Source organism: Micromys minutus (assembly GCF_963924665.1).
Source record: "Micromys minutus genome assembly, chromosome: 2".
Taxonomy (NCBI): domain Eukaryota; kingdom Metazoa; phylum Chordata; class Mammalia; order Rodentia; family Muridae; genus Micromys; species Micromys minutus.
In genome coordinates, this window is record NC_137971.1 from 74,390,108 (window position 1) to 74,417,887 (window position 27,780).

Here is a 27,780-nt window from a genome sequence, read left to right on the forward strand (position 1 = left end):
AGGTTGGGAGCAAAAATTGGACATCACCTTAAAGCTGTTGTTCTCTGGGTCTGTTCTCCTGTGTCCACAGAGCACTCTAGAGGACCACCTGGCTGCTGAGAGTCTAGTGTAAAAATCAGGACTGCCTTCTCCTTTGATTGTTCCTGGCACAAGACTGAAGACCCCTATCTTGGGAGCTTGTGAAAGAATTTTAATGTTTTTAAAACCACAAGGGAAGAAACTCTGGGGCGTGGGATTGAGGCAAATATTCTCGTATGCAATGTTAATGTATTTGTCTTTAGACCAATCATAAGACACAATTTTTTAACTCCTTTCCATGAAAAGAGGAAGAATATGCTTATGCCACTATGAACCTCTGGTAGCCATTTTGGAAATGCTGTTTCAAAATTAGGAATATTGCAGCTGCAATCCTGGTTCTCAGGTTTTGCACGACCTGCTTGCAAGAGCTACTGAGTCTTTACACTGCACATAAGAATTCTCTGCAGGGCTTTTCAAAACTGATGGTTGGGACACATTCCAGACCAATTAAATCAGAATCTTCTAAATATTTGGGTGCTTCCTGTGAGAGGCCTGTAGTGGAGGAGCTGACAGGGGGGTGAACTTGCTAAGTCCATCAGGATGTGGATAATGGTCAGGATCTTAAATGTGCCAAACACTATCCAGTTGCTCTCCCAAGGACACTCAGTCACCGAGGGACAGAATTTTGAGAAAAATATAGATGCATCCTGGTTCCAGGAAGAAGGCTAACTTCAGCATCTTTCCCTTTGCAACATGGTAGGCATCTTAATGATATCTATAACAAAAGAATTGAGTTATGGTGCCAGTGGAATCTGAGGATCCAGAAGTTTCTATCTGACAAGAACTGAAAATTACACAGGTACAGGTTCAAGGTCTTGGATGAGTGTTTTTCTCTGTATTGTTCGGAAGGCTAGTTTAATTTCTTTATCTCTGTTTCCTCATCTAATAGACAGGCACAATGATATATTTTCCCCGCAAAAGTCATACTGAGACCAAATAACATAATACAAATAAAGATCGGTATTTTGCCCCAAGCAAGCCATCGTTATTAAAGCAAAGAAACACTTATAGAGAACAAAAAGAGGGTTCAGATTTCTTTTCCTGAATATAAAGAATTCATTCCCACCTTCTCCATATATGTGAGAAAGGCAGAACATGAACTGAAAAGGCAGAATACTATAGTTGTAAAATATGCTCTGAGAGGTCTTGTGCAAGGCCCAGAATGAAAGGCATGGCCACTAAAAGAAGCCTGTATTCCATCTAGTGAATTCTAAAAGGGTCTTTTTGAGGAATGTACATGCTTAGTCAGTAGCTAACAGAGCTTTCCTGTGGAATTGGCAGATCAGCTACTAATGTCTAAAATTCCAGTGGAGAGCAAGGAACTATATCCCTCGCTGTTCAGGCCTCTCAAATGCATGGTGTCTGCCATGTAGACTTATCAAAATCCTCCTTCAGACTGGATGTTCAGACTAATGACAAAGAGAGGGGTTTAAACAACCTCTTTCTTTGTGGTGGTCAATTTGTCAGTGTGACCTAAAATAGGATCACCTGGCAAAAGTGATAATATCTTCGGGATACTGTCTTAATTAAGCCAAATGACAGGGTAAGACACAGTCCAGTGTGGGCAGCACCATTCCCTAGGCAGGAGTACCTGAACTGTCTACACATAGGGAACTACAGCTGAGCTGAAGCAAGCAAGCAAGCATGCAAGCACATGTTATGTGAACAACTTTCTCAAGCTCTCACTGTTGACTTCCCTGCAGTGATGGACTGAAACTTGTAATTGTAAGATAAAATAAATCTACTCTTCTCTACATTGTGTTTGTTAATCTATTTTATCATAGCAGCAGAGATGAAAGTAGAACATCCTTTATAACCAAAGACTTGGAGTAGAAGGAAAAATTATGCCAACTGGGGTTCTCTTTCAACATTGTGGAGAGTGTCACAGAGTGACACTCACGGTGATGCTGACTTTATCATACTTATGAATTCTTGAGTTTTGGATAATATTTTAAGTGTCTGTGCACACTTATGCACATGATATGATATGGCGGCTGCACCAGTTTAATATGAAGTCCTATGGCTCAAGGATCTGAGTGTGTTTGCCTCAATCAGCAGGGAGGAAGTTGGCAGTCTAGAAATGATTCAGGGCCTTTAATAGCTTGTTTGGAGAAGGTAACCAAACTGGCTTGGCTCACTGAAGCACAGCTCATGGAAAAACTGGAAAGTGGAATAACGAGGAACTTGTGTGCACAGGAAGTGGGCGTAGACCTGGGTGGGACTGAATCATTCCTTCCATGCAGTTTGCTCAACAAAGAGATGACAGTCACCATGCACAGCATGGTAGGGGACTTAAATCAGCCATTCTGTGATTCTTACGCAAGGCTTCTGCAGATGGAAAGAATTCTCTTAGCTGAGCATGGCCGTGAACACCAGTAATCCCAGTCCATGTAAGGCAGGATGAGTACCATAAGCTAAAGGTCAGCCTGGGCCACAAGATGAGACTCTTTCTTGAAGCAAATAAAATTTCTTTATAAAACAAAAATAAAAACAAATCTCTTTAATAAAGCCTAGACCTGTGAAGAAATGAGCTGATTTTCATGTCATGTCAGAGGTCATCCAGAATTCAACATTTTTATTACTTTATTACTTTTACTGTGTGTACATATTTGTGTGTGTGTGTGTGTGTGTGTGTGTGTGTGTGTGTATGTGTGTGTGTGTGTGTGCATGTGTGTGCAGATACACATGAGCAGGTATGTGGAGGCCAGAGGACTATCTGAAAAGTTAGTTCTCAGGAACTGCTCATATTTGTTAGTTGGTTTTAAAAGTACACATGCCAGTTTTATTTGGCAGGCCTGCTTATATAAATGTCCATGTGAGGAAGCTGTGGCGCACTGTGTGAGCTCATCTGGAGGATGCACAGTGACTGTAGGGGGTCACCATGGTGTCACCTTGGCAGAAAGTTCAGCTGCACGTTTTCTGGGGCTCTTGCTAAATTTTTTACTTTATTTTTAAGTCTCTCTCTCTGTCTCTCCCTTCCTCCCTCTCTCTCTCTCTCTCCAGCCTCAAATGTATGATTCTTCTGCCTCAACCTCCAGAATGATGGGATTATAGACAAGATCTTGTGATTATAGACAAGCCCTTGCTGGTCTGAAACTCAATGTGTCCATCAGAATGACTTTAAAATAAATCATAGAGATGCACTTGCCTCTACCTCCTGAATGCTGGAATTAAAGGAGATACTGGTGAGTTTTTGATTTTGAGACAGGGTATCTTACTGGTCTAGCTCAATGGGGAACCACCTGTCTCTACCTCCCATCTCTTAGATTACAAGTGTACTTCCCCATGCCTGTATTTTTACTTGATTGCTGGGCATGGAACTCATGTCATTGAGTTTACATGGCAAGAACTTTTAGCAACTGCTATCTCTTCAGCCTCTAAACCTTTTAAATTGCTGCTGTGGGGTCATGCTTTAGGTTTAACCTAGTTGCATTTTTCCCCTCTAGACAGACAAAACTAGGAAATACGAAGGAAAGTTTAGAACTGAGGTCCTTGCTGACTGGCTATATCTGGCTCCTGCAAACTCATTAAATAAATGGCACTGTAGAATGGGGGAGACAACACCCACCATAGATAAGAAAAAGATAGTGAACTAGGAGACTTAAATTCAAGACTGTTGCCAGTGTTTTTTCTGAGGATGCTTGATTGGGTCTAATACGAAATGTTTACTGAGTTACAGTAGAAGTATGTAGAAGCGTTCTCTCTACACTTGGAGCTACGGCACCTCTCATTACTGGCATTATTAGAAATGCATGTATCGGTAATAGTTACTGAAGGCTTCTTTTGAGCTAAAAATAAACGTTGTTCATTAACTTGGAAGACCTTACCCTTTGGGAAACAAGCCAGACACAGAAAGACAAAAACTGTAGGCTCTTATACGGGGAGTCTAAAACTCTTCAAACTACAAAAGAGCTGAGAGATGTTTACTGGCAAGGACTGGGGTATGGGCAGTGTGGAAATGGGGAGACACTTACAGCTTCAGTTCTAAAGTTAGGGAGACTTAATGTATGCCACATGCAAAGTACTGGAGTATGTACTTGAAATTTTCTAAGAGAAGCCTTAAGTATTTTTGTAAAAAAGAAATAAAAAGAAGCCAGAAAGGACTGAGAGCAGAGATGCCAAATAAATTAATAAACTTTGTAACATGTCTGGCTTAGTCATTTCTTTGAGTTGTATGTTAAGCTTGACAGAAGCTACATAGCTAAAATAAAAACAGATTCAATTTGACTGTTTTGTAGATGGTTCTTGGGAAAACAAGCCAGTAATTGATGCCTTTTACCAAAAGACAATGAGACGGAAACCCTTAAGGGTCTGTCATTCATTTAAACAATTAGGTGGCACAAAGAAAGCCTGTGCCTTAATAATCTGATCTGCCTGGTGAGCACGAGACTGGCTTGTTTGTTGACTGACAGACCACTGTGGCTGGAGCCTGCAGCTTCTCTGGTGCAGGAGCGGATCACAGAGTGCAGCCGCAAGCTGCTTCGAGGACTCGCTGGGTTCCACTCTGCCCCCTCTGCGGCTTGACTGCACGTCTCTCGCTTCCCGAGCCTCCATTTCTGCATCTCTGAACTGGAGATAATGATAACCCACCCTCATTAGCCTATGCTGCAAATTAAATGAGCAACACTAGAAATGCTCACACAAACCCCCGGTGCTCAGAAGCAGAAGATAGGCTTCTGCCATAGTGCTCTGTGCGGTCATTATACAATGCCCAGGACAACACCGGGGGAGACGTTTGGGGTGATGCCATGTCTCCTCCAACGCTATGTATTACCCTCATTTGACTATCCCAATATCTACTCTGGGCGTTGGATGATTGCAGTCCCCTGCTGCTATCATGACCTCTGTACAAAAAGTTACAGATGTGTTGTTATTAGAACATCACTGTGAATCTCTGATGTGGTGCGTGTATGGCAGGAGAAGAACTGTGGAAGTTCCAAAGCTGGACTTGGAACTTGAGAGTACAATTTTCTTATTTCTTTCCCCCACCCTCCTTTGTGGTGTTAAGGATCAAACGCATTGCCTGCAAACTGCTTAACCTACTGATCTACATACCCAGCCCTTGAGTTTTGTGAGACAAAAATCCCACTATGTAGCTCAAGTTGGCCTTGTGCTTGTGATCTCTTGAGATCTGGCTTTACAGACATGTACCACCATGCTTAGGTCATGAAACCCTGTGCAGATTCTGTGTTCATGGGCACAGGGCTCTTCGATAAGATGGTCTGATTTAATACTGTAGTATTTTCCCTTAAAGAGCCAGGCACTGTTTAAAAGAATATATAAGCCAAAAGGAAATTCTTCCTTGATCTGTGGACCAGAGAGGTTAGTCATTCCCACTCTCCTGTTAGAGTTCCTTGTTCACACCAAATTCGCTCTCAGAAAGCATGTTCGTATCATTCTGCCTGTGTGGCTGTTTCTCCTTCTCGGGCACAGACAAGGAGATCATTAGATTCTCTTTTCTGGCATTTTAGAGTTGTAGAGTTATATAGATTTGGGATTTTGACACAGAAAGGGCTAAAGAGGGCAGTACTGATGCACAGCCAGAGAGGGACAATAATTGGAAGGACAGTGATGGGTGAGTTCCCTTGAGGCAAAGACATAGATGCTGGGCTCTTGTCAAGAACCCATCTTACCCTGCCTTTGAGCAATTCAGAATGCACAGCTGTGTACTACATCTCTCTGTTCCTCAACTTTTGTTTTACTCTCCTAACTATCCGCAACAGATGAAGCGCTATAAACTTGAAATTCTTGATAGTTTTCCTCAATGTAAGTAATTTTCTTGAGAAAAAAAAAAGGACCTCATCCTCTTTTGCAATTCACTATCTTCAGAGGACTGAAGCGTCAAGTCACTTTGTGGAGCAAAGACCTGAGAAATCCGGAAAAGTGATTTAGAAAGATGAGCCTGCAAGAATTACGCTGCAGTCAGAATTGCATATGGAAGCTTGGGGGCTGAGGGAAGAGGCACCATAATTGGGACAGAACTTCAGAGCCGGCAGGAAGCCAAGATCAGACAGCAAAGGTTCCCTGGAAGAGGCTTAGGGGACAGGTAGCAGCGACTCCTCAGCTCTGTGAGACATATGATAAAGCAATTTAACATATGGTAGAGGAAGATAGCAAAGAGGGGGAAGAAAGGGGAGTGCATTTGTCTTCAGGGTTATATAAGCACGTCTAATGTGCGTATGCATGTATGTGTATGGATACATGCCACTAATGAGATTAAAATTAGGCTCGACTCCCACAGCTGGGGCTCAAAGACTTTAGGAGAGAAGGTCTCCTTTAATGCTAGGAACTAATGCCCCTTTAATCTCCTCAGGACATTTTCTCCTGTCAGAATTCAGTGCTGTGCCTGCCACAAGACACTGTGTCTGGACTGTTCTCCTGTGTCCACAGAGCACTCTAGAGGAGCACCTGGCTGTTAGGAGTGTCAGGACGGCCTTCTCCTCTAATTGTGCCTGGCACAGGACCCAAGGCACAGGACCTTGGGAGCTTGTGAAAACATTTTAATGTTTTTAAAACCACAAGGGAAGAAACTCTGGGGTGTGGGGTTGAGGCAATTATTTTAATATGCAATGTTAATGTATTTGCCTTTATACCAATGCAATCTTAAAATACAAATTTTAACTCTTTTCCATGGACAGAGGAAGAATATGCTTATGCCGCTATGAACCTCTGGTAGCCATTTTGAAAATGCTATTTTAAAATTAGGAGTGTTGCAGCTACAATCCTGGTTCTCAGGAGGCTGAGACAGGAGGATTCTGAGTTTTAAGGCAGCCTGCAGTATATACAGTTTCAGGGTAGACTGGAATACATAGTGGGACCCTGTGCTTAGGAAGAGGAGGAAGAGGAAAAAGAGGAAGAGGAGGAGTTGGAGGAGGAGGGAGAGATGGAGTGAAGAGAAGGAAGGGGGATGTTTGGGAAGATGTATGGACCTCAAAGTAGAGAAAACCACTGTTACAAGATGCTAAGAAGCAACTAGAATCATTAAGCCAGATTGCAAGTCCTGATTCACCTCCTCCAAGCCACGACCACCTCTCCAAGATCACATCTTTAGCCTTCTTTACTTATAATTCCCACGCAGATACAACAGGAAGTATCCTAAGCAACTGACTTGCCGAATTGCATCGCCAACTAATACCACATAAAGCATGGCAGTCTGGAGCACGATCCTTCCATGGCAGTTGGTATCTGTTCAGTGATTATGAGACATGATAAGGGAATGTGAATGGAATGGAGGTGAAAGGGGTGGGGTAGAGGTGGGCGGGGCAGATGTGGGCGGGGCAGAAGTGGGCGGGGCAGAAGTGGGCGGGGCAGAGGTGGGAGGAGTAGAGGTGGGCGGGGTAGAGGTGGGTGGGGTAGAGGTGGGAGGAGTAGAGGTGGGCGGGGTAGAGGTGGGCGGGACAGAGGTGGGCGGGGTAGAGGTGGGCGGGACAGAGGTCGGCGGGGTAGAGGTGGGCGGGACAGAGGTGGGCGGGTAGAAATGGGTGGGGTAGAGGTGGGCAGGATAGAGGTGGGCGGGGCAGGTAGTACAGCTAGAGAGGATTGAACATGTGGGGGATCAAGACTGCAGAGGAAGCAGCTGAGCATATCTGCTCCTACAAGAGAAGCCTCACAGCTCTGAAGCCTATATAGGAGAGCAGAGGGCACGTAAAGGCACACTCACGGGCACTCTCAGGAATCCCACTGATGCACACTGGTTCGTGGACATGTGGGTAAGAGGGAACAGGTGGGGTGACCTCCCAGCACTGAGATCAACAGCTCACAGTGAAAGGAAATTGTTAACCCATTCAAACATATGGGCACCCTAGAGAGTAAGATAAAGCAAAACGTGTTGGTTCAGTATCAAGCCATTGTAAGCCCCAAATCAAGGCTGGGGGTATAGCACAATAGGCGGACACTCACCTAACATGTTCAAGGCCCTAGGTTTCTACCCTGTTTTAGTTAGGGTTCCTGTTGCTGTGAATAGACACCACGACCATGGCAACTCTTATAGAGAACAGCCTTTAACTGGGGCTGGCTTACAGTTCAGAGGTTTACTCTATTGTCATCATGACAGGAAGCATGACAACATGCAGGCAAACATGGTGCTGGAGAGGTAGCTGAGAGTTCTACACTGGATCCCCAGACAGCAGGAAGAGAGTGACTCTGGGCCTGGCTTGAGCTTCTGAAACCTCAAAGCCCACTCCTAGTGACGGCCACATCTAATCCAACAAGGCCACACTTCCTAAGGTTGCCACTCCCTGCGAACCTATGGAGGCCATTTTCATCCAAACGATCAAACATCCTAAGGGCCACAAATCATGCATTTGTAAATTGAATATGACACATTAAATGACATTTACAAACTGTGACTCTACCAAGCTACTCCAGCCTTTCCTCCTGTTTCTTCTGTTATCTTTGTCATATCACCTTTAAAGGGGGATGGCAGTAGTAACATCAGGGAACAATTGGTAGCTAATCCAAACAGAACACTCATAAGGTCCTGACACATTATAAGACCTCAAAGTGATAAGAACACCACTCTTGTCAGCATTGCTATTACGGCCAGTAGAATCCATAAGGTCAAATGCTTCTGTTTGATTCACAAACATTGCTGGTATACCAAAAGAGTTCCTGGTATACAGTAGATACTCAATAAGCATCCAGCCCCCCCCCCCCAATCCCTGTAACTGGCTCCCAGAAAATGGCGACAGGTCTCATTTTTGCAGATTTATAAAGGTACACCCATAAGGCTACGTATTTCCCATGAGGTCCACTCGGGGCCAAGCATATATCCTGACATACTTCCTGTCTGTGTATCTCCTGCCTACATCCAACAGGGGTAAGTGTACATCCTGATGTATTTCCTGCCCACATAACTCCCTCCTACCTATCAAGCGTATCCAGTGCAGTTGGGTCAAACAAACTTGTTTACAGGACTAAAAACATGTGGCTTGTCATCTTACATAAACAATCACCTCCACAGGAAGTATCTGTCCTTGGGCAAGTGGCTCGCAGGCTTGAGCCCTTTTGTTGTTTAGATCTCTTAGGCATAGTAATTAAAACTTAAAACGTAACTTCAGCTCTCACACTGGCTGTAGTGGAGCAAAATGACCTTTCACTGCTAGGCTCCCCTAGAACGTATTAACAGAGATATGCAACTGGTGCATCGAATCTGTGATTGCAACTATTACGTGCTGCTCAGCTATGAACAGTGAGCTACAGAGATCACTGGCACTTTGGATGACAGCGGCTAAATTCTGAGCGTTGAGGGCAACTTCCTAGATTCTGGGGACATTCAGGCACTTCAGGTCCACTTCTTAGACCTCTGAGGACATCCAGGCACTGGACCTCATGGACACCGTTCCAGGAAGGTCCAGCCATAGAGGAGGTTAGTGTTTTCTGCCTTGGGTACACAGCCAGTTACAGAACAGGATAGGATTGTTTTTAGCAGCTGTGGATGTGATTACCTGGGTGCCCAGTTTCCAAGCATTCGCTGCTTCTTTCAATTTCATAAGTCGCTGGCTGCATCCTACTTGATTTATTCCTGGCTTTTGCTGGGCTCAGGAAAGGCAGCTCCAGCACCTGGCATGTCCCATGATTTGAACACAAGAAAATGTCACCAGGAAAAGGCACTTCAAGATTTGTGTTTGTGGGGTGTGAGAAACTTGGTGTTCTAAAGGGAAAAAGTCAGAAGATCTCTGGGGACACTGAAAAATTCCAGCCAGAGCTGAGGAGCAGCCAGGACGAGCGAGACCCCTTGCTACCCACCCAAATTATTCTCCCAGGCACCCTTGCTGGAAGGCGTGGCCATGGACTGAAATCTCTCTGATAGGGTGGAGGCAGAAGTGAAGTGTGTCAGTTCCAGAACAAAGCAGCTTGAGCCTCCTCCTCCTGTTCCTCCCCCTCCACTCTCTGAATGTAGAGAATGGAGGCATATAAGGCAGAAAGAATTCCATCCCTCGGTTATCATATGGCGAGGGTGGGCGGGGCCAGGAACACCCATCCTATACTGTTTATGACTTAAAATTCACCTCTATTGTATCCGAGCCAATATACCTTTTGGAGTCTTATTTGTTACAGCAGTTGAATCCATGTTCTGACCGCTACACAAACTAGCCTAAGTCAGGAGGGAGGCACCCTGAGGTTATCATTTCTTTCTTTGCTTGGTTAACTAACTCATCCTTGTGGGCTAACTCTAGTCCCTTTCTCGGGAGGGTGAATTAATCTCCTGTAGGCTCCCAAACCATACCACAGCTGTGCTCACATCTGCTGCTTTGGCTTTTCTTGACCAATGTTTATATCCCCACGGTGTTTTAAAGCACACACTATTTCAAAACCCACAGAACGATACACTTAAGAAACGTGCGCTTAGTTGGGTGTAAATTTGACCTTTGAGGATGGGGTCCTGGTTAAATGGGCTGCATGCTAAGAGTCTAAGCTAACATGCATGGAGGTCTATCACTGATTCTGAAGTGCACAGAGAAGGTGTTGGCAAAGGGGGTGCAAATGGACACACAGATAGGCCACAAAGCCATGAAAGTCCGTTGCTAACTGCAGAATCTGGGGTTGGCAGGTATTATGAATGCTCATTACAGTTCTTTCCATTTTGTTCTGTTAGTAAATGAATAGATGTTAGGGAAAGAGACTAACAGAAAGATACTTGGTTTAAATGTGTCCCGGATAAACCTCTATTATTTAAACTTCACTTAAATGAGTGGATCTTTAAGCTATTTACATTGTTTTCTATTAACAACCATGCTGCAATATTACTTTACAAGGGTCTTTATAGTATCAGGTTGGAGCTCTTTTTAAATGTTTGTGGGATGTGTGTGTCTGTGTGTGTGTGTGCGCACGAGCACACACACACACACACACACACACACACACACACGCGCGTGCTCGAATACGCGTAAGCGTAGGCAAAGATTGATGTCTATCTTTCTCTACTTCTCCCCATGCTAGGTTTTTAACCATTAAATCTGGGTCTCGCCCATTTGACAAGACTATCTAGCCAATCCCTAGGAATCCTCGTGTCTCTGCCTCCCTGGTGCTAGAATTATAGGTCCTAGCCACTGCTGTGAATTTAGATCCTCATTCTTATATCACAAAAACTTACTAACTAGTAGGTTTTTCCAGCCCATGTAAAACTTTTAAAAACAATTCTGAACAATATGTAACATTGCCCTAAGTACACATGAGTCTCACAAGACAGCAATATTAGCCATAATAACTTAACAGATGTTTTTACCTTGGCACTTTTGGATGACAGACATCAAATATGTGGTATAGAGTTATGTCTATCTCAAATTGTCCATGACATTCTCTTCCTGCTGGCTAGCTTATACAGTGCCAGAAGGTATGCAACTCTTACCCAGTGCTAGACTTGTATGCTATAATACCAAACTTCCTAGAGAGAGGTGCCCCTTAGTGCAATAGTGGCAGGAAAGTGAGGTAACCTACTGCTTTCTGGTTGGGTATGAGGCTAGCTTCGCCTGATCAAAAGCTCATGACTAGAGAGATCACAGGCCCGCATGGGGGAATATGCTGTTGTTGTTTTGCTAAAGGCTCACACTGTCAAACTGCCCTCTAAATCTTTGCATTTATACCTACAGCCATATGTAGCTCTCAGATTTTGTCAGAGAAGCTTCTTTTTGCTGCAGGTACTGGTTAATGCAGAGATGTATAAATGGCCTACGTACTGAGTCTAAGTAACTGAGTTCTCAGGTCTGCGTGAATCACTTCTATCAATCTCAGGGAATGTCACAGAATATATGTAAGAGCCAGTTGATGTGGAAGACAACCGGGAAGTGCTCACATCTGGACATGGCATGGCCGTTGCACAAATCAACCCACAGAAGCTATAGTTACCTGCACACGGTCAAGCCAATCGCAATACCAGCAAGGATTGGGGAGGAAGGAGCAAAGCCCCATTTCTAACGAAGGGACAACTGGCAGCTGGTGGCTGCTGAGGGAGATTCACTCCTCTTTGGGGATGTGGCCCCTGGGAGATTGCTCCTGGCCCTGTGGATGGCCCTCCAAACATGTGGGAACATTAACTGGAGGGTGGAGGTTATTAATAACAATAAAAACCCATGAAGATGGGAAGGAGATGGGGTTAGGTGGCAACACTAGAAGCATCTGGATGAAGGTGGACAAGTCCGATCAATACACACTGTATGAAATAGGAATATAAAAGTGTGAAACTTTCAAAGACTAAATAGAAAATATTATTATTCAAAAAGGACTCATGTCTGTGCTGTGCAGGAACTGTAAGTGGTGGTCGCCATGCCAAGATGAGGCAAACTGTACATTTCTTCCTTCTTTATGCATGGCACATATTCGGAAGAACTTCTAGACACTTTTTTTGCTATATAAATCAGACATGCCAATAAGCCCTCTAGGGAAGACAGCCTTCGGGGAACCATGGGTTAACTCTCCAAATGGCTCCTCTCTTGTGAGTTTGCAGGACTGCGTGACACATCTGGAACACAATGGCCTCGCAGCAACACATCTGGAACGCAATGGCTTCACACTTGCTTTCGCCCTTCTATCATTTTCACAGGTCTTAACAAGATGCTTGTGTCACCCTCTGTTGTCGGTCTGCGAATGATCACAGCACTTATTGAGAGTGTGTATTTTTCTGGGCCAGATCTGATCCGGTGGACCTGGGAGAGGGAGGTGCAAAGCCCCAAGGCTGGTTCTTTTCATCTTCTGAAGGGGGAAAGCAGACTCGTGGCTGTGTTCTTCTGTGTAAGGGAACTGAGCTGTGTTCCTAGCCAGATTGTGCAAGATGTTCAAAGCCATCATTGGAATACAAAACTGCATTAATTCCAAACCACCCTTGGCACCATGAGAGTGGCAAAGGATGACTCTGCTTTAAATGATCATAGAGGTATTTGTGACTCTGTTTTGCTTTCATGATGGGCTGCTATTCTGCCTGCGATTTATTTAATGCTGCATCCCCAGTCTGCAAGAGAACTCTCAATTATTATAACAGTTTCCATGGAAACATATGATCTATTCTTTCTTATTTGCTCACTAACCCCCAATGATCCACTCTCCCACTACCTTCCCCAACCCCACCCCAACCTCAATTCTTTCCAGAAGCCTCCATGGAACTCCCATTTTTCCAGCAGCAATTCTCCAGTCTATATTGTTATGTGATCAAAGCGTGTGCACGGTACACTGACTTTTGAGTTAACAAGGACAAAAATAAGAATGGTAAATGAGCCCAGGGAGTCTCGAAAGAAGCAAATTCAATTAGTGAAAGTTCACATATGGAGGCCAAGTCAGCCAGGGGCCACAGAAGTGGGCTAACTTGGGTGGAAGCAAGACTTCCCAGTGTTTATCCTTTTAATGTAATTTTAATTGTGAGTCATGTAAATATACAAGGCTGGCTTAAAATATAATTGGAAAGGAAAGAAATGAGAAAGGACTGTGAGTGATTATGGGGTTTCTTGGGTGGCAACAACGTTAAGGTTGTGCTGATTGATGTGACAAATTAGAAACCACTGGATTGTATCATTTTCACAGGGAGAGTATAATGATATGCAAATTATATCTAAAAAAGCTGTGAGTGTGTGTGTGAGTGTGTGTGTGCGTGTGTGAGTGTGTGTGTGCTCACGCATGTGTGCTTGCACACGTTCGAGTATACACAGAATGAGTGACTCAGTTTTCTTTTCTACGTGTTGGAGGTCTGACTACACTGCCCATCCGGCCTGACTCCTGAGCTCAAATAATCCTCAGCTTCTTGAGTGCACACCACAGCACCCGAGTTAAAACTTAATTTTAAGAACTCCCACATGAGGCAGAGTACAGTGTTGCTCCCCTAGGACCCCAGCGCCTGAGATGATAAGGCAGGGGGTTGAAGGTTTAAGATCAGCGCAGGTTACATAGGTCAAAGATCAAAGATGATACAAAACAAGACTCCCTACTAGCCTCAGCCCATCGGAATCTCTCCTTCCTTTCTTCTCCATCATTGAAGAGACTGCTCCACTTGGAAATCTATCCTTGCTAACATTTAGAACACCCTGTCTCTTCCCCTCATATCTCATCTCCAGGATTCTACAGATTCTTCCTTTCCCACCAAGTGGCAACTCTCTTCCTGTTAGCGTTTCTTCCTAACTCAGTCTAGGCACAGGTCTCTCTCATTCACTGAACACATCGTACTGACCACCTGCTACATGTCAGCTCCTGTGGGCTGCAGCAGGCATTGGCCTCCCAGCATCTCTAGATTCTTTATTACCATAATTGAGTTCACTGGATCCCCTAATCCAACCCTAGTCAAATCCACCACCCGTTTCTCCATCCCATCCAACTTGTTCATTACCTCTTAGAAACTCATATAGTAGCGTGGACCACAAACAGCTTACTGCCTGTTCCCTAACCTCATGGGCCTTAGTGTTTCTGGGCCATTCCCTTGGGGTCCATCCCTCCTTTTCATTCTCATTCCATGCTGGGTCTCTTCAGACTCTGAGAAAACATTTTCAGACTCTATTGAATCTCAACAGAAAACCCAGACATGAGCAAGAGAAAATGTGAGCATACAGCCTAGATGCTGAACGAATTAGGTCCACCGACCCTGAAGTTCAGTGTTGAAGTCAACAGGGAAAGGTCTTCCCCTTAGGTCATGAAGATCTTAGAGCAGAAAGAAGAGCAGACTGGTATGGAAATCGGGATGTCATCCTTAATGGTTCCCATGAGAAGGGAAAATAGAATAGAGAATGACGGGGCAAGGTGGCACATGTCTATAATCCCAGCACAAGGAGGGGGGACTGAGGCAGGAGCATTATGGTTGGAGGCCAGCCAGGGCTATGACATAGGCAAGACCTGATGTCACATAGCAGAATGAGTAAGTGGCTATTTTAAGTGGTTGGTCATCCAAGTAGAGGTGTGAGATAGGACAAGGAGCCAGCCATGCAAAGATTTGGGGATGTCATTAAAGGTCCATGGGGGAAAAATGGCACCTAAGAGCCACCATTGTATCTAGAACATGCTGGGTGACGAGGAAAAAAACAAAAAAACAAAAACAAGAGTCAAGCAGCAAAGGGGGATCCATGTGAGCCACAAGGGTTAGGTAAGCTAAGAGCGAGGACAGAGCAGAGAAAGAATCTGAATGGTGGCTGGGGAGAAGCCTAAGCTAAGTGTTTGGGAAAAATTATTCTAGCTAAGCGAAGGACGTACCGACTACAGTTGTGAGTGGAGAGGGACACCAGTTAGGAGCTTCTGACGAGGTTCAGCTGAGGGCCATGCTGTTGACCTATTGACCACAAGATTGACTGATGGATTATAGGTAGCATGGGTGGGCACAGGGGTGGTGTAAGGACAAAGACGGGAAGCAGAGGGGGATTCGAGGATAATTCATCTTTCTGGCTTATGTTCCAGAAAAGAAAAAGAAATTTATTTCTTTTTTGCACACCTGAGTTCACGGGATGAGATTTATAGCAGACATATTGGTGGCACGCTAAGGGATTCAAAGACTCTGAACAACACTAAACAAGTCAGGAATACTTATAACACAATCTCAACTCTGGTAAAACAGAATCTCACGGTATTCATAAAAGCATCCAGGATCTCTCTATGAGTCCCACAGTCATCCTTCTACGGTGCTGCTGCCCAGAAGGAAGCGTTCCCATTCTCAGCTGCCACCGTGTGCTCTTCCAGAGGCAAACCTGCTCATGTCACTTCCCTGTTTTACAATTTGCAATGGCTCCCCACTGCACTTTGAATGAAACCCAGACTTACCTTCCTAGCTCACCAGCATCAGCAGGACCGGGCCCCTGCTTCCCTCTGCAAACTCATGTCATCCCTGCTCATGTCACTGTGGGCTCAGTGCCTCCTGATGACTCCTAGAAGGTCTTCCTGCTCATGTCACCATGAACCCAGTGCCTTCTGATGGCACTGAGAATGCACCAAGCTCTTCCCACCTCAGGATGCTGGCACTGCTGTTCCCTCTGCTGGAACAGCCTTTCCCTGCTCTGGCTTATATTTAGAGACTCGTGTATTTCAGGCTGTCCTTGAACTCACTAAGCAGCTGAGGAGCATCATTCTGCCTCTACCACCTGAGCCCCAAATTTTATGTCTGGTTTATGCAATTCTAGGGACCAAAATCAGAATCCATGGGTGCCAGGCAAGGACTCTGAAAACTTAGCTACATCCTCAGCCCCTCTTTCCTGGTTCTGAATGCAATGTTGGCTTGCTCCCATCCTTCAGGTATCCTCAGATCACGTGAGTGGGTCCCTCATACTAACAATCTGTAGTTAGCATAAACATTTATTCATCTTTGTCATGATATTCAGTGCAGGCTACCATCTGAGTTTATTTATGTCCCTCTTTCCCCACCACAGGAGCAGATGTTCCATCCAAAGTGGATGCAACCACCAAGTTGTACTATACCTTGCCAAAGCTGCCTTTCCCCAGCACCATCAGGAAGTTGAAATCAGTCAGTTTCATCCGGTCCCTGTTGCCATTGTTGTCAAATTTGGAGATAGTGTTAGCTGTCTTCTCTTCTGGAGCCTTGGTACCTTGGCTAATCTTGGCTCTCTGGAGGAAGAAGAGAACACAGGATGAGGGCTGAGGACACTCTGGTAGAAAGATAGATGGGCTCAGCAGATGCTGTGTCTCCTACAGCCAGGCACCCATCCTGTGCAATGCATGGCTATACATTGTTCTGAAAACGTACAAGGTTGGGGCCGTCCTGGGCCCATCTCTGTCTCTCTGCTCTGTCTCTCTGTCTGTCTCTCTGTCTGTCTCTCTGTCTGTTTCTTTCTCTCTCTCTCTCTCTCTCTCTCTCTCTCTCTCTCTCTCTCTCACGCACACACACACACACACACACACACACACACACACACACACCCTTGAATTGCATTCTTTCCAGGAGTTGTCAAGTCTCCCTTCTCGTGGGCTTTGGAATTCATTGACTTATTTCCCTCTTCATCAGCACTGCCTGTTAGTATCCATCTGTCACCTAGAAGACCCACATTGGTTCCCTACGAGGCTGCACAGTAGTCAATAGGAAGTGTCTCCAACAACTGAGTCACCCGATGCCAAAAATGCTTCGTCTTGCATTTGTTGAAGCGTAAGCGCCCATTCCCCCAAAGCGCCTTTGCCTCTGTAAGAGCCCTTCCCAGTCGCTATGCATAAGCAGTGGCCAGTAATTTCTGTCCTCACTTCCTTTGCTTTCTTCACACAGACTTCTCAGTTTTTGTTCCCTTTCACACTGGAATGTAAGCTTCTGGAGGGCAGGGGTTTTGCTGGTTTAGTTTTTTTGGGTATCTGGGTGAGTATGTGGAACAGGACAGTGCACCTGACAAATGAACCTTTCTGTACCTCAGTCCCCCTCCAGGTGAGGGGGACAGCAACAAGCATTCTGTGTGGGCAATACCCCAGTGAAGGGCTGCCCTTATCACTGTTCCTTATTTCATGTGTTTTGATGACTGATAACAAAATGTTTCCTGGAGTTTGGCCTCCCTCTCTCTCCCTCCCTCTCTCCCTCTCTCCCTCCCTCCCTCCCTCCCTTTTCTCCCTCCCACCCTCTCTATCTGTGTATGTACTTGTATTTGTGGTGGTGGCAGTGAGCATTCGTGAGACAGAGAGACGGGAGCAGGGGGAGAAGACACAGTGCACAGCGGCAGTAAGAGAGCAACCTTGGGTGTCAGTCCTCATCCACTACTTTGTCCAAGGCAGGGCCACTCTTATCCTTTGCCACCACATGCACCGGGCTGGCTGACTCCTGAGTTAGTTCTAGGGAGTCTGCTGTTCTCGTTCTCTCATCTCTCCATGGCAGCACTGGAGTTAAAACCTCAGGTAATAAACGAGAGTCAACCTAGGTCCTCCTGATTGTACAGGTGCTTTAGGAACTGAGCCCTTCCCCCCAACCCCCATCAACCCCTTCCCGAGGCTCTGAATGTCAATGAGGACTCATCTGATCAAGGAGCTCGCACTGGGTGTCTGCGATACACCCTGCCCTGCTGTAGCTGCTCGGGGTAGATCAGAGAGCAAAGGAGATGCTGACGCTCAAAGAAGGCACATCAGGCAGGGCCTGCATCCTCTATGCGGTACTCCATTAACTATGCCAGCTTCAACCCAGGTGAACAATGTCTATTGGCAATAGAGCAACACTTGCAGGTGGTAAATTTGGAGTGACGGAGTGACGGAGTGACATAAACATTGGCCCAGCTGGATGGAGCCCAAGGGCCCAGCAGAGGAGTCGGAGACAAAGCCACAGGGCTCTGAGGACCTCAGCAACTGCATCAAGGAGCCCTGGCTGTTTCTGAGCATGCCTTGCAGCCTCTGAAAGGTTTTTCAGAAGAATCACGTTGCCAGCCTACTCAGAAGGTCACTCTGGTAAAGTGGAAGAACCCAGTTGAAGGCTAAATATTTGGAGGCCATGAGGAAAGAGTTGTAGTTATCAGGTGGTACTCGTGGGGACTGTGCTGGATTCACGTGTTTTCAGTGTGGGGACAATGAAGCAGATGCTTGTGGGACAGTCACCATGGGGCAGACACAGAGAGGGAGGAGGGAAAGCGGAAAAGGAGAGGTTCCATTCTGAGCCCCTGGGTACTTGGGGGTTTTTCCACCCAGGGAGAAGTGTGTTTGAGGGGCTAGGTATTGAGACAGAAGAGCTGAGACGTTGATTTTAGAGGCTGGGGAGCCATGCTTCTTCCACACCAAGGCCACGTCAGATTTGTTTCTTCCCTGTGCACCGTGTGTCCCACTACTGGCTTTCAGCGAGCGAGACTGCAAAGCTCCCAATGCATTCTATCTTCTTCATTAGTGTCTTAACATATTGAAGGTGGGACCTGGGGAGATAGCTCAGTCGGAAAAATCTTTGCCTGCCGAACACACTGACCTGAGTTCCTGCCTCGGGATCTACACTAATCAAAAGCTTGGCATGATGATACATCCTGGATGTCCCAGGGCTGTGGAGGTGGAGATGGGAAGATGGTTCCCTGGAGTTCACTGGGCAGCAGCTCAGCCTACTCTGTGCGTTTCAGGCCAATGAGAGACCCTGTCTCAAAATAAAGGTGGATGGTGTCTGAGGAAGGACGCCCAAGGTTGTCTTCTGGCTTCCATGGGCAGACACAAGTGGACCAGCACACACATGAACACTCATCATAAATAAATAAAAATAGATGAATACTTGATATGTTGGCGGTAAAATGTACAGATCTTAAGTGTATCCTTCTGTGGGTTTTGACAATAAACATTTACCCATGCCCCAAACAAGGTACAGAACAAGTCCAGCTCCTCAAGGAGGTTTGCAGCTGAACTTCCCTAACCAAAAAACAAAGGCAACCTTTGCTCTGGTGTCTATTCCCATAGGTCAGATTTCTCTGTTCTTGAATTTCATCCAACTAGAATGAAAGTGAATAAACCATTTCACGTCCTCCTTTCTCCTCTCATCAGAACATTCTTGAAACCCCTGTACAGGGTTGTACAAACCCTCACTGGGTTGCTGAGAATTCATCAGGCCTTGATCTTTCTCCTGTTGATGGGTGTTGGTGCTGTTTGAAGCTACTAACGAAGCAATTGGCACGGTCCTCGAACTAGTTGTTTGATATTAAGACATGTTAATATTTAAGCCCAAGACATCCAACAAACAGCACGCATTGGGTACAGAACATTTAAGAGACAGGCGCATGGGGCCCCGCGGAGGAGGAGGTGAGCCAAACATGAGGCCGTCTCATCTAGGTAGAGACTTCACATAAGAACCTGAATACATCTTCATGGCATTCTGAATCCTCCCTCCAGCCTCCTGGGGTTTTCCTGACTGATACAAGCCCCCCTCCCTGTGTCATTGCTTTGCTGCCGCGTCTCCTATTACTTGGTAGCTGACTTGGGATGCTCTGGGTTGCTTGCTTCACGCTCCACTTCCGCCCAGCCATTGTGCGCATGTGCGTCCACTGGGCGGTCCCGGAACACGATCCCCGTTGAAACAGAGCTCAAGATTTTTCAACTTGGATTTGCTGCAGTTGACTGAAGTTGGGCTTTTTCCTCTTTCACTTGATTTTTGTTTTATGTGCACGGGTGTTTTGTCTGCTTGCGTTGTCAGTGCACGGCGTGCATTCATTGCCTCTGGAGGCCAGAAGAGGACATCAGATCCTCTGGTACAAGTTACAGTTGTGAGACACGGATAAGGGTGGGCTGGAATTTGAACCGTGTCCTCTGGAAGAGCAGCCAGTACACTTAACCATTGAGCTATCTCTCCAGGCCTCCAAATAACCAAGTTTTTTAAATCTTTGGTTTATGGGGGGGGGGCTGTGTTTGTTTGCTGTGGTTTAGATAAGATTTCCATGCTGGAGGCTTGGACCATAGTTTATGACATGAGAGGTGACCTTTAAGAGGTGGGACCTTGAGGGAAGTGTGTGTGCCTGGGATCCCACCCTTGGAGAAGAAATGATGCTGGTTTCGTGGAGTTATTTCTTCTCAGAGCAGCCCTTAGAAAGCAAAGTCACCAGTGTGCTGAGCCCCTTCTGAATGCACCCAGTTTTTTTTTTCCTGTTTTGTTTGATTGGTGAAACCCAGACAAGGTGGTTCTCACCAGAGGCCACCCTTATAGGACTGTGCAGCCTTCCAGCCTCTAAAACGTGTGTGTGTGTGTGTGTGTGTGTGTGTGTGTGTGTGTGTGTGTGTGCATGTGCTCTCGAAAAGAGAAACCTTTTCTTTTAAAAAAAAAAACTCTTTCTTTTAAATTACCTACCTTCAGTACTTGATTACAGAAATAGCTTATTAGTTCAATATCTAGAATCTAACTAAAAAGTGTATACTCTGCCCAGCATTTGCTGTTACTTTAACATTTAGATCAGATGCCACCTGTTGAAGATAAGGAGGGATCTTATAAAAATCTAGATTTGGGGTGGAGGTGTGGCTCAGTAGTTGAGTACTTCCTGGACATGCACGAGGTCTTTTGTTCCCTCCTTACTACTAAAAACAAAACTCCAAACCGACTCCCAGCCTCTTTCTCTTTAGAAGAAAGCCTGGCAACACTCCTTAACCTGGGCTTCCATCCACATGGCTCCTGAGAGCATTGGGTGGCTGTTCCCCTCACCCTGCGAGCCTTCTGAGGATAAGAACCTATCACACACCTCTCCACAGATCCCAGAGTTTCAGGTGCCTCACACACCCTGCATCAAAGAGAGGGCAATATAAAATGGAGTCATAGCAGAAACCACCGTCCACCAGTGGCTGCCTTTCATGTTTGCAATTTGGAGCCAGAGAAACCCGTGCAGGACTGAGGCAGAAAGCCACCCCTTCCAAGTGGACTGTGTCACTTTGCATTGTGTCCTAGGGAACCACCAAAGGCTCCAAGTTCTAGCTCAGATGATCAACACTGGTCCTGACTTCAGACCTCTTTGTATCCCACCCCTCCACGTGCACTCCCAGCTACGCCAGAAGGCCAGAAAGCATGGGGTGCCTGGAGAGGCTCCCACCAACCCCAGGAGGATGTGCTGAGCTTGGTTGATTCCCAAGGAGGATCTGGCAACACCACTACCAGTATCCGACCCCCCGAATACTTATGTACCAGGTCCTTCTGGAGTCATGAATTCATTCAGTCCTCCTGTAATCACAGTGTCAGAATTCCTGTAGTACGGGTGTTACAGAGTTGGAAGCTCTGGGCTGCTGCTCACCCCCTCCTCGGGCTCATCTTAGGGGCAGGTGCTTCCACTAGTGAGTAAAGAGAGCTGTGGGAAAGGCCCCTAGCTCCTGTCCCCAGACAGGGCCACTCAGCAAGGAAACCCTCATAGTTTTCTTTTATTAGGGAGGTGGGGGAGGATGAGCAAGTCTAGCTGCTTGTAGCAGCAGCAGCTTGATCTGACAGTCACTCCCAGTAGCAGCAGATTCACACGCAGCCACGGGAATAAAACACTGGGAAAAACATCTCCTTGTGTTCGTCATATACAGAGACACCTTGCCTTTGTTTCCAAACCAATATAGCACTGGCCATTTAGAGACCATTGCAATGTCATGTGCACTCTAAGTCATTTGGATTGGTTTAAAGTACACCGGAGGATGCACACATACAAACACACACACACACACACACACACAGAGAGAGAGAGAGAGAGAGAGAGAGAGAGAGAGAGAGACAGAGAGAGAGACAGAGACAGAGAGAGAGGGAGGGAGGGAAGGGGGAGGGAGGGGAAGGAGGGAGAGAGGGAGGGAGGGGGAGGAAGAGGGAGTGAATGAATGAATGAATGAATGAATGAATGAATGAATGAATGAATGCCATTCTGTGTATCTCCAGGTTTGGATATCTGCTGGGGACAGGGCTCTGGAACCGATCTCTCACTGACATAAAGGGATGTTGTTCTTACCTATCCCCCTTCTTTCCTCATCATCTGCTCCTGACAAGGCTTGTAGAGCCAGTTCCCAAATCAACTACTATCACTTGACTGACTTGTGATTTTGAGATGGACCCTCACCGAGTAGCTTAGGCTTGTTGGTAACTCTATCCTCCTGCCTCAGCCTCCTAAGTACTGGAAATAGAAATGTACCTTCAGACCAGGCTTTGGACCCTTATAATTTATTTCTAGAAAAACTCAAAACCAGGGCCATAACCAGCTCTGGTACTCTGGAAAGTGACTTCACTTCTTGAGCCTCAGTTTCTTCTTCTGAAAGAGTTGGGAGTGGTCCCAGTGCATCTTCAGAGGTTTGACAAAGAAGGTACTCGGAAGTATTTTGTAAAATAAGAGAATCCCAAGCCTGCCTAGCAACTCACTCTGAGCCATCCAAATTATAGTCTCTTCCCCAGCCCCCAGACAAGGCCTGGGGCCAAGGACACCCTCCAGGGGATATTCTGAACTGTCTTCAAATTGCACCCAGGGCACCCCACCACAGTACACTGCCACCCCAATTCTAAAAGCCCCTGTAGTCTATCACTCATCACTCAGAGTTGCTCCTGATAAGAAGCTCGAAGGCAATTCCTGACTCATCCTGAATTCTAATTGCTTATTGTGTGGGAATTACATTTCTCATGTTCAAGGTCAAGTAAAATCCCTGCTTGCGTCTGACGGCAATTTCAGTCCGTTGGAAGCTCTTTTTTTAATCAACAACTATGGTATAGCACGATTATAACTCAGGCATAAACAAGTATTTGCAGGCTCCTGCTAGGGATAAAGGGACATATTTTGTCGCATGCAGATAAAACAGCCCTGTACTTCAAGCCAATTACTGTCTCAGACAAATGCTCTATGCGCAGGCACATAGAGAATGTTTTCCTTGGCGTTTGGAAATGTCACCCTGCTGCCCCAGGACAGAAGACTTTTTTTTTTTCAAAGCTCAGGCTTCATTTTTTACAAGAGAATGCCAGCCTTGTGTTTTTGTTTTGTTTTTTCCACCCATAATCACAACAGCTTCAGCCAACAGACACTGCCAGCCCAGAAAGATTTCTCTGGAAGTCTTGCCTTCCAGTTCTTTTCTGAAAATACCCTATTTGCAACTCTGTGTGGTGGAAAGTTTCTTTTATCAAGTTACCCAGAATTACACAGCCACCAAGAAAATTAAGTTCTGTGACCAAGGTCAAATGTCAGTCACTTTGTCCTTGAGACAGGAACCTGATAGACATGACTCAAAAGAGAAACTGTATTTGGCTCACAGTTTCAGAGGGATCTGCCCACAGTCTCCTGGCCTTCTGTACTTTGGCAGAACATCATGGTGGTAGGAGTGTGTATCAGGAAACAGCTGCTCACATCCAGGTGAACAGGAATCAGAGAGAAGACAGGAAGAGGGTAGCTAGGGACAAGACACCTACAAGAACCCACTACCAGTGCCTAATTCCTCCAGCAGCTGAAGTTTCTAGAATTTCCCAAGACAGAGCTACCACCTGGAACTAAGCATTCAAACCCTAAGCCTGTGGGAACATTCCAGATTCAAACTATAGAAGCAGATGGAAGATGATTGGCAACTCCAAGGCCAATGTGTTTATTCCACTCACGTCAGGGGAGATCCCACAGCATCGCTAGCATTACCGCTGTACAGACTGTGTGGACAAGGGCCCATGGGTATTCTGCATCGAGTTGAGTGGGAAGCTAATGTGCTTCTTGGGGTAAATGCCAAAACCTTTCTCAAAGCCATTGCAGCCAGATACTCTGAACCTCACCATCTTCCCCCAAACTCACTTGGAATTCATCCCATGACCTCCACACTCTGTCCTCCCTGGCATTCTTACCAGATCATACAGCTTCTGTGCACCATGTTTCCCACACGGAAATACATTCAAGTCACATGATGCTCCTATACCATGCATAGTTACACCCACCTTCCCCCAAACCTCTCCCTTTGCAAGGTGTCTCTGCATGCTTACTACCTCACATAGATGACAATGGGTGGTTGGAATAGGTTTGGCCCCCACAGACTCATGTGCTTGAATGATTGGCCCATGGGGAGTGGTCCTGTTAGGAGGTATGGCCTCGTTGGAGGAAGTGTGTTACTATGGAGGTGGGTTTGGAGGTCATATACATGGTCAAGCTCTATCCAGTGCAGAAGAGACCCTCTTCCTGGCTTCCTGTGGGAGACGGTCCACTTCTGCTGCCCAAAGATCAAAATGTGGAACTTTCTGCTCCTTCAGCACCAAGTCAGCCTGCACACTGCCATGCTTCCCACCGTGATGATAATGGACTGAACTTCTGAAACTGTAAGCCAGCCCCAATTAAATGTTTTCCTTTATAAGAGTTGCCTTGGTCATGTAGTTACTTCACAGCAATGAAACCCTAACTATGACAGGGGCCCTGGTCCTTAAGACAGAAAAGGAACTTATCTGAAGTAGGGACAAACAGCAGTAGCATCCAAGGTCACACCCAACCCCATGGCTTGGACAAAATGATTATCTGTGAGAATCTGCCCACAATACTTTTGTAGAGTCACCAATAGTCAGTCTACCCAAGAAGAGTACAGACCCACAATAGATCCAAATTCAGAATTCACTCTGTCCACTTCTCCACTCCCATTACCACTTCAGTCCAGGTCTGCATCACAGAGACCTCTGGGCACGGAATAAGAACTTGGTAAGAAACAACTAAGCCTGAACCAGTTCAGAGAAGACGTCACAAGGCAGAGGTTCTCGAGGTAGGAGTATTTGAGGAGTTGGAACAGGCAAAGGCTCAGAGTCACAAACGATCTGACACCGTGGACAGGATAAAAAGATTGCAGTGATGCAGCGTATCTGGTTCCCATAGAAACCACGGTAAAACAAAAGCTCACCTCAAACTTCTGCCGCAGCTCTTCATTGCCCTCGCTTCCTTCCGGCGGCACGGGCACGTTGAAGTACTCGCCTTCTTCCTGACTTAGTAACTTAAACCTAGGGAGAGACAAGTAGGCGGAATAAGTCTGTGACTGTAACAGCGTCAAGCTGGGCTGGAGGGCTATCTAAAAAACCTGAGTCGAGGGTGGGGGAGATGGCTCAGTAGGGTAAAGTGTTTGTCATGAAATCTGAGTTCAAATCCCCAAAATGCACATAAAGCTGGTAATGTATCTGCACACCTAAGTAGACTGAGACCAGGGGCTGAAACAAGAATCTCTCCAGAGACAACTCAGCAGTCAGATGGCCTGTGTGTGTAGCATTGAGCAACACCCTGCCTCAGATGAGGTGGCTGTGAGGACTTCCGCACTGGCAGATGTACACCGGCACACACAGCTCTGCGAGCTACATCACTCACAGAGCTCAGCTCTTTGCCGCGTCAAGCTCGCAGGCCTCCCTCTCGTTTCTCACCTGACCCCTGCCTGCTCCCTTCCACACCTCACAGTGCTGTTTTCTCCCTCGGAGGATGTCTGGGCCCTGTTTTTTTGGCTTCTGAAGGAACAGTGTTCCTGTGGGAATGCTTTCCGGCCCTGGAATCGCAAGGTGCTTTGCTTAGGCCCTACCTCACCTCCTTGCTCCTTTGGTTAACCTCAGATGAAAAGTCCATCTGAGCGTCTGTATTTTTTAGCTACACACTGGGATAGAAGTCCTTTCTGCATGGAACTGAAAGGTGTGCTTGGAAAACAAATGCAGCCCCAGGCTGTCGGCAAATCCTCAACGAACACCATCAGCTGTTCTCATTAACTGTATCAATGGGCTGAGAATATTCATGGGAGCTTTCATTCATTTTTTTTTTTTTTTGAACACTAGGATATTGACCACAAGTAACAAAATAAAACAAAATAAAATGAGGAGGTAAAGGAAGGTGAGGGTGAGGCTCCCAAACTCCTCCCTGACAGTTCTCCCTAAAAAATGAGCAAGTATGATGTATACATGTGCAATCTTAATCTCATATTTTTCTCAAATCGTACATCCTCTTAAGCAGTGTCCACATGGAGGGACGCACAGATCTGAGGCAGTAATACGAGCCTCTGAGCCTCACACTGGATGTTCAGTTCGCTCCCTAAGAATGTGTGTGCACATCTACCAGAGCTCAAGGAGACTTGCTGCATACACAAGTTCTAGAAGCTTCTCCAGGTGACATGATCATGAGAGATTACGTGGTGCTGTGTGGCAAGCTTTGCCATTCACAAGCTTTTGTGTGGGTGCTGCCAAATCTGCACGTTATTTTGACTTAAATGTTTTTCATAAAAATATTTGGAGCTTTAAAAAAGATAACAATAAGTTCACATTTAAAGTCCATTGTCTGGCTTGAAGGTGAACGTTAGCATATATGACAATCTAGATTTACCCGCTGACACAGGAAATAAGGCAAGAGGGTGGAGGGGGGAAAGGGGGAAGATTTCATCTATTCCTTTAAGATAGATCCAGTCACTTTCTTTGAGTAAAAATGACTGTTAAAGATGGGGCTAGGGAGACAGCCCGGTGCTTCTTATATGAGTATAAGGACCTGAGTTCATATCCCCAGCACAAAAGGAAGGAGCTGAGCCTCTAATCCCAGCCCTGGATTAGAAATAGGAGGATCAAAGGAATTCTTAGCTAAAGTTATGGTGGGTTTTACACTTCAGAAAATACAGTTCACTGGCTTTCATAGGTAGTAGGAACCCCAGACACCCACAAGCCTGAATCAGATGAGCAAGGCTGAAGTGAGGGTCCCATGTCCCCACATCCAGGAAGCTGGGGGAGAAGCCATCTCCTGGAGCCAGCCTGCCACATGCAGTGTAGGAAGGATGGACCCAGAGTACATATACACATCTGCTGAACCCAGGAAAGGACATTCTACCTTAGAAGAAAAGAAAGGGACTCTGCCCAGCCTAACAATGTGCACAAAACCTCAGTGTGTAAAGGAGACTCTTGCCTGTATGGCCATCTCTACCTGTGGTCCCCACCAGAGAACAGGATCTCCGGAACACACAGGATTATAAGGCTCCTGGCTCTCTTATCTGGATCCAAGGGACTAGGAAAGGGACAGTGGTCACCTCTGTGCTCATCCTTCTACAAGAAGAGATAAAGGTGGCAGGACACTCATAAACCCAGCCATCTAATGAAAGAAACATGGATGCCGTAGATCAGACAAGCCGGAGAGCAGCTACCCGAGGAAAGCCCCACAAAATGTCTAGTTTATATTTTCGATGAGTCAAGAGAGCCAGGAAAGGGAACAATCTGAAATTAGGGAAGATTGTTTCAGAAGAAGAAAAAAAAAAACCCAAACAGGGAATTTCGAAATCCACTGGAGACAGTGAACACAGGATGCGTGATTCAGACAATTAGGGAATTAGAGAATGGGGCGGAGCAATGTCTCTGCCTGACGCCTTGATGTTTATCGTGTTAGATTGGAGGGACACAGACAGTCTCTACACACGAAG

General features: G+C 46.0%; 1 protein-coding gene across 2 annotated transcripts in view; it reads right to left on the bottom strand.

Moving 5' to 3' along the window:
* PRKCB (protein kinase C beta) overlaps positions 1-27,780 on the bottom strand; it is a gene marked incomplete at both ends in the record, with an annotated part of 329,224 nt that overhangs the window by 70,689 nt on the left and 230,755 nt on the right. For both annotated transcript variants that reach the window (XM_080911318.1, XM_080911317.1), the window contains 2 exons: positions 16,453-16,599; positions 25,258-25,354. In XM_080911318.1, the coding sequence (XP_080767444.1) occupies positions 16,453-16,599; positions 25,258-25,354 (244 nt within the window). The remainder of the gene's footprint in view (positions 1-16,452; positions 16,600-25,257; positions 25,355-27,780) is intronic.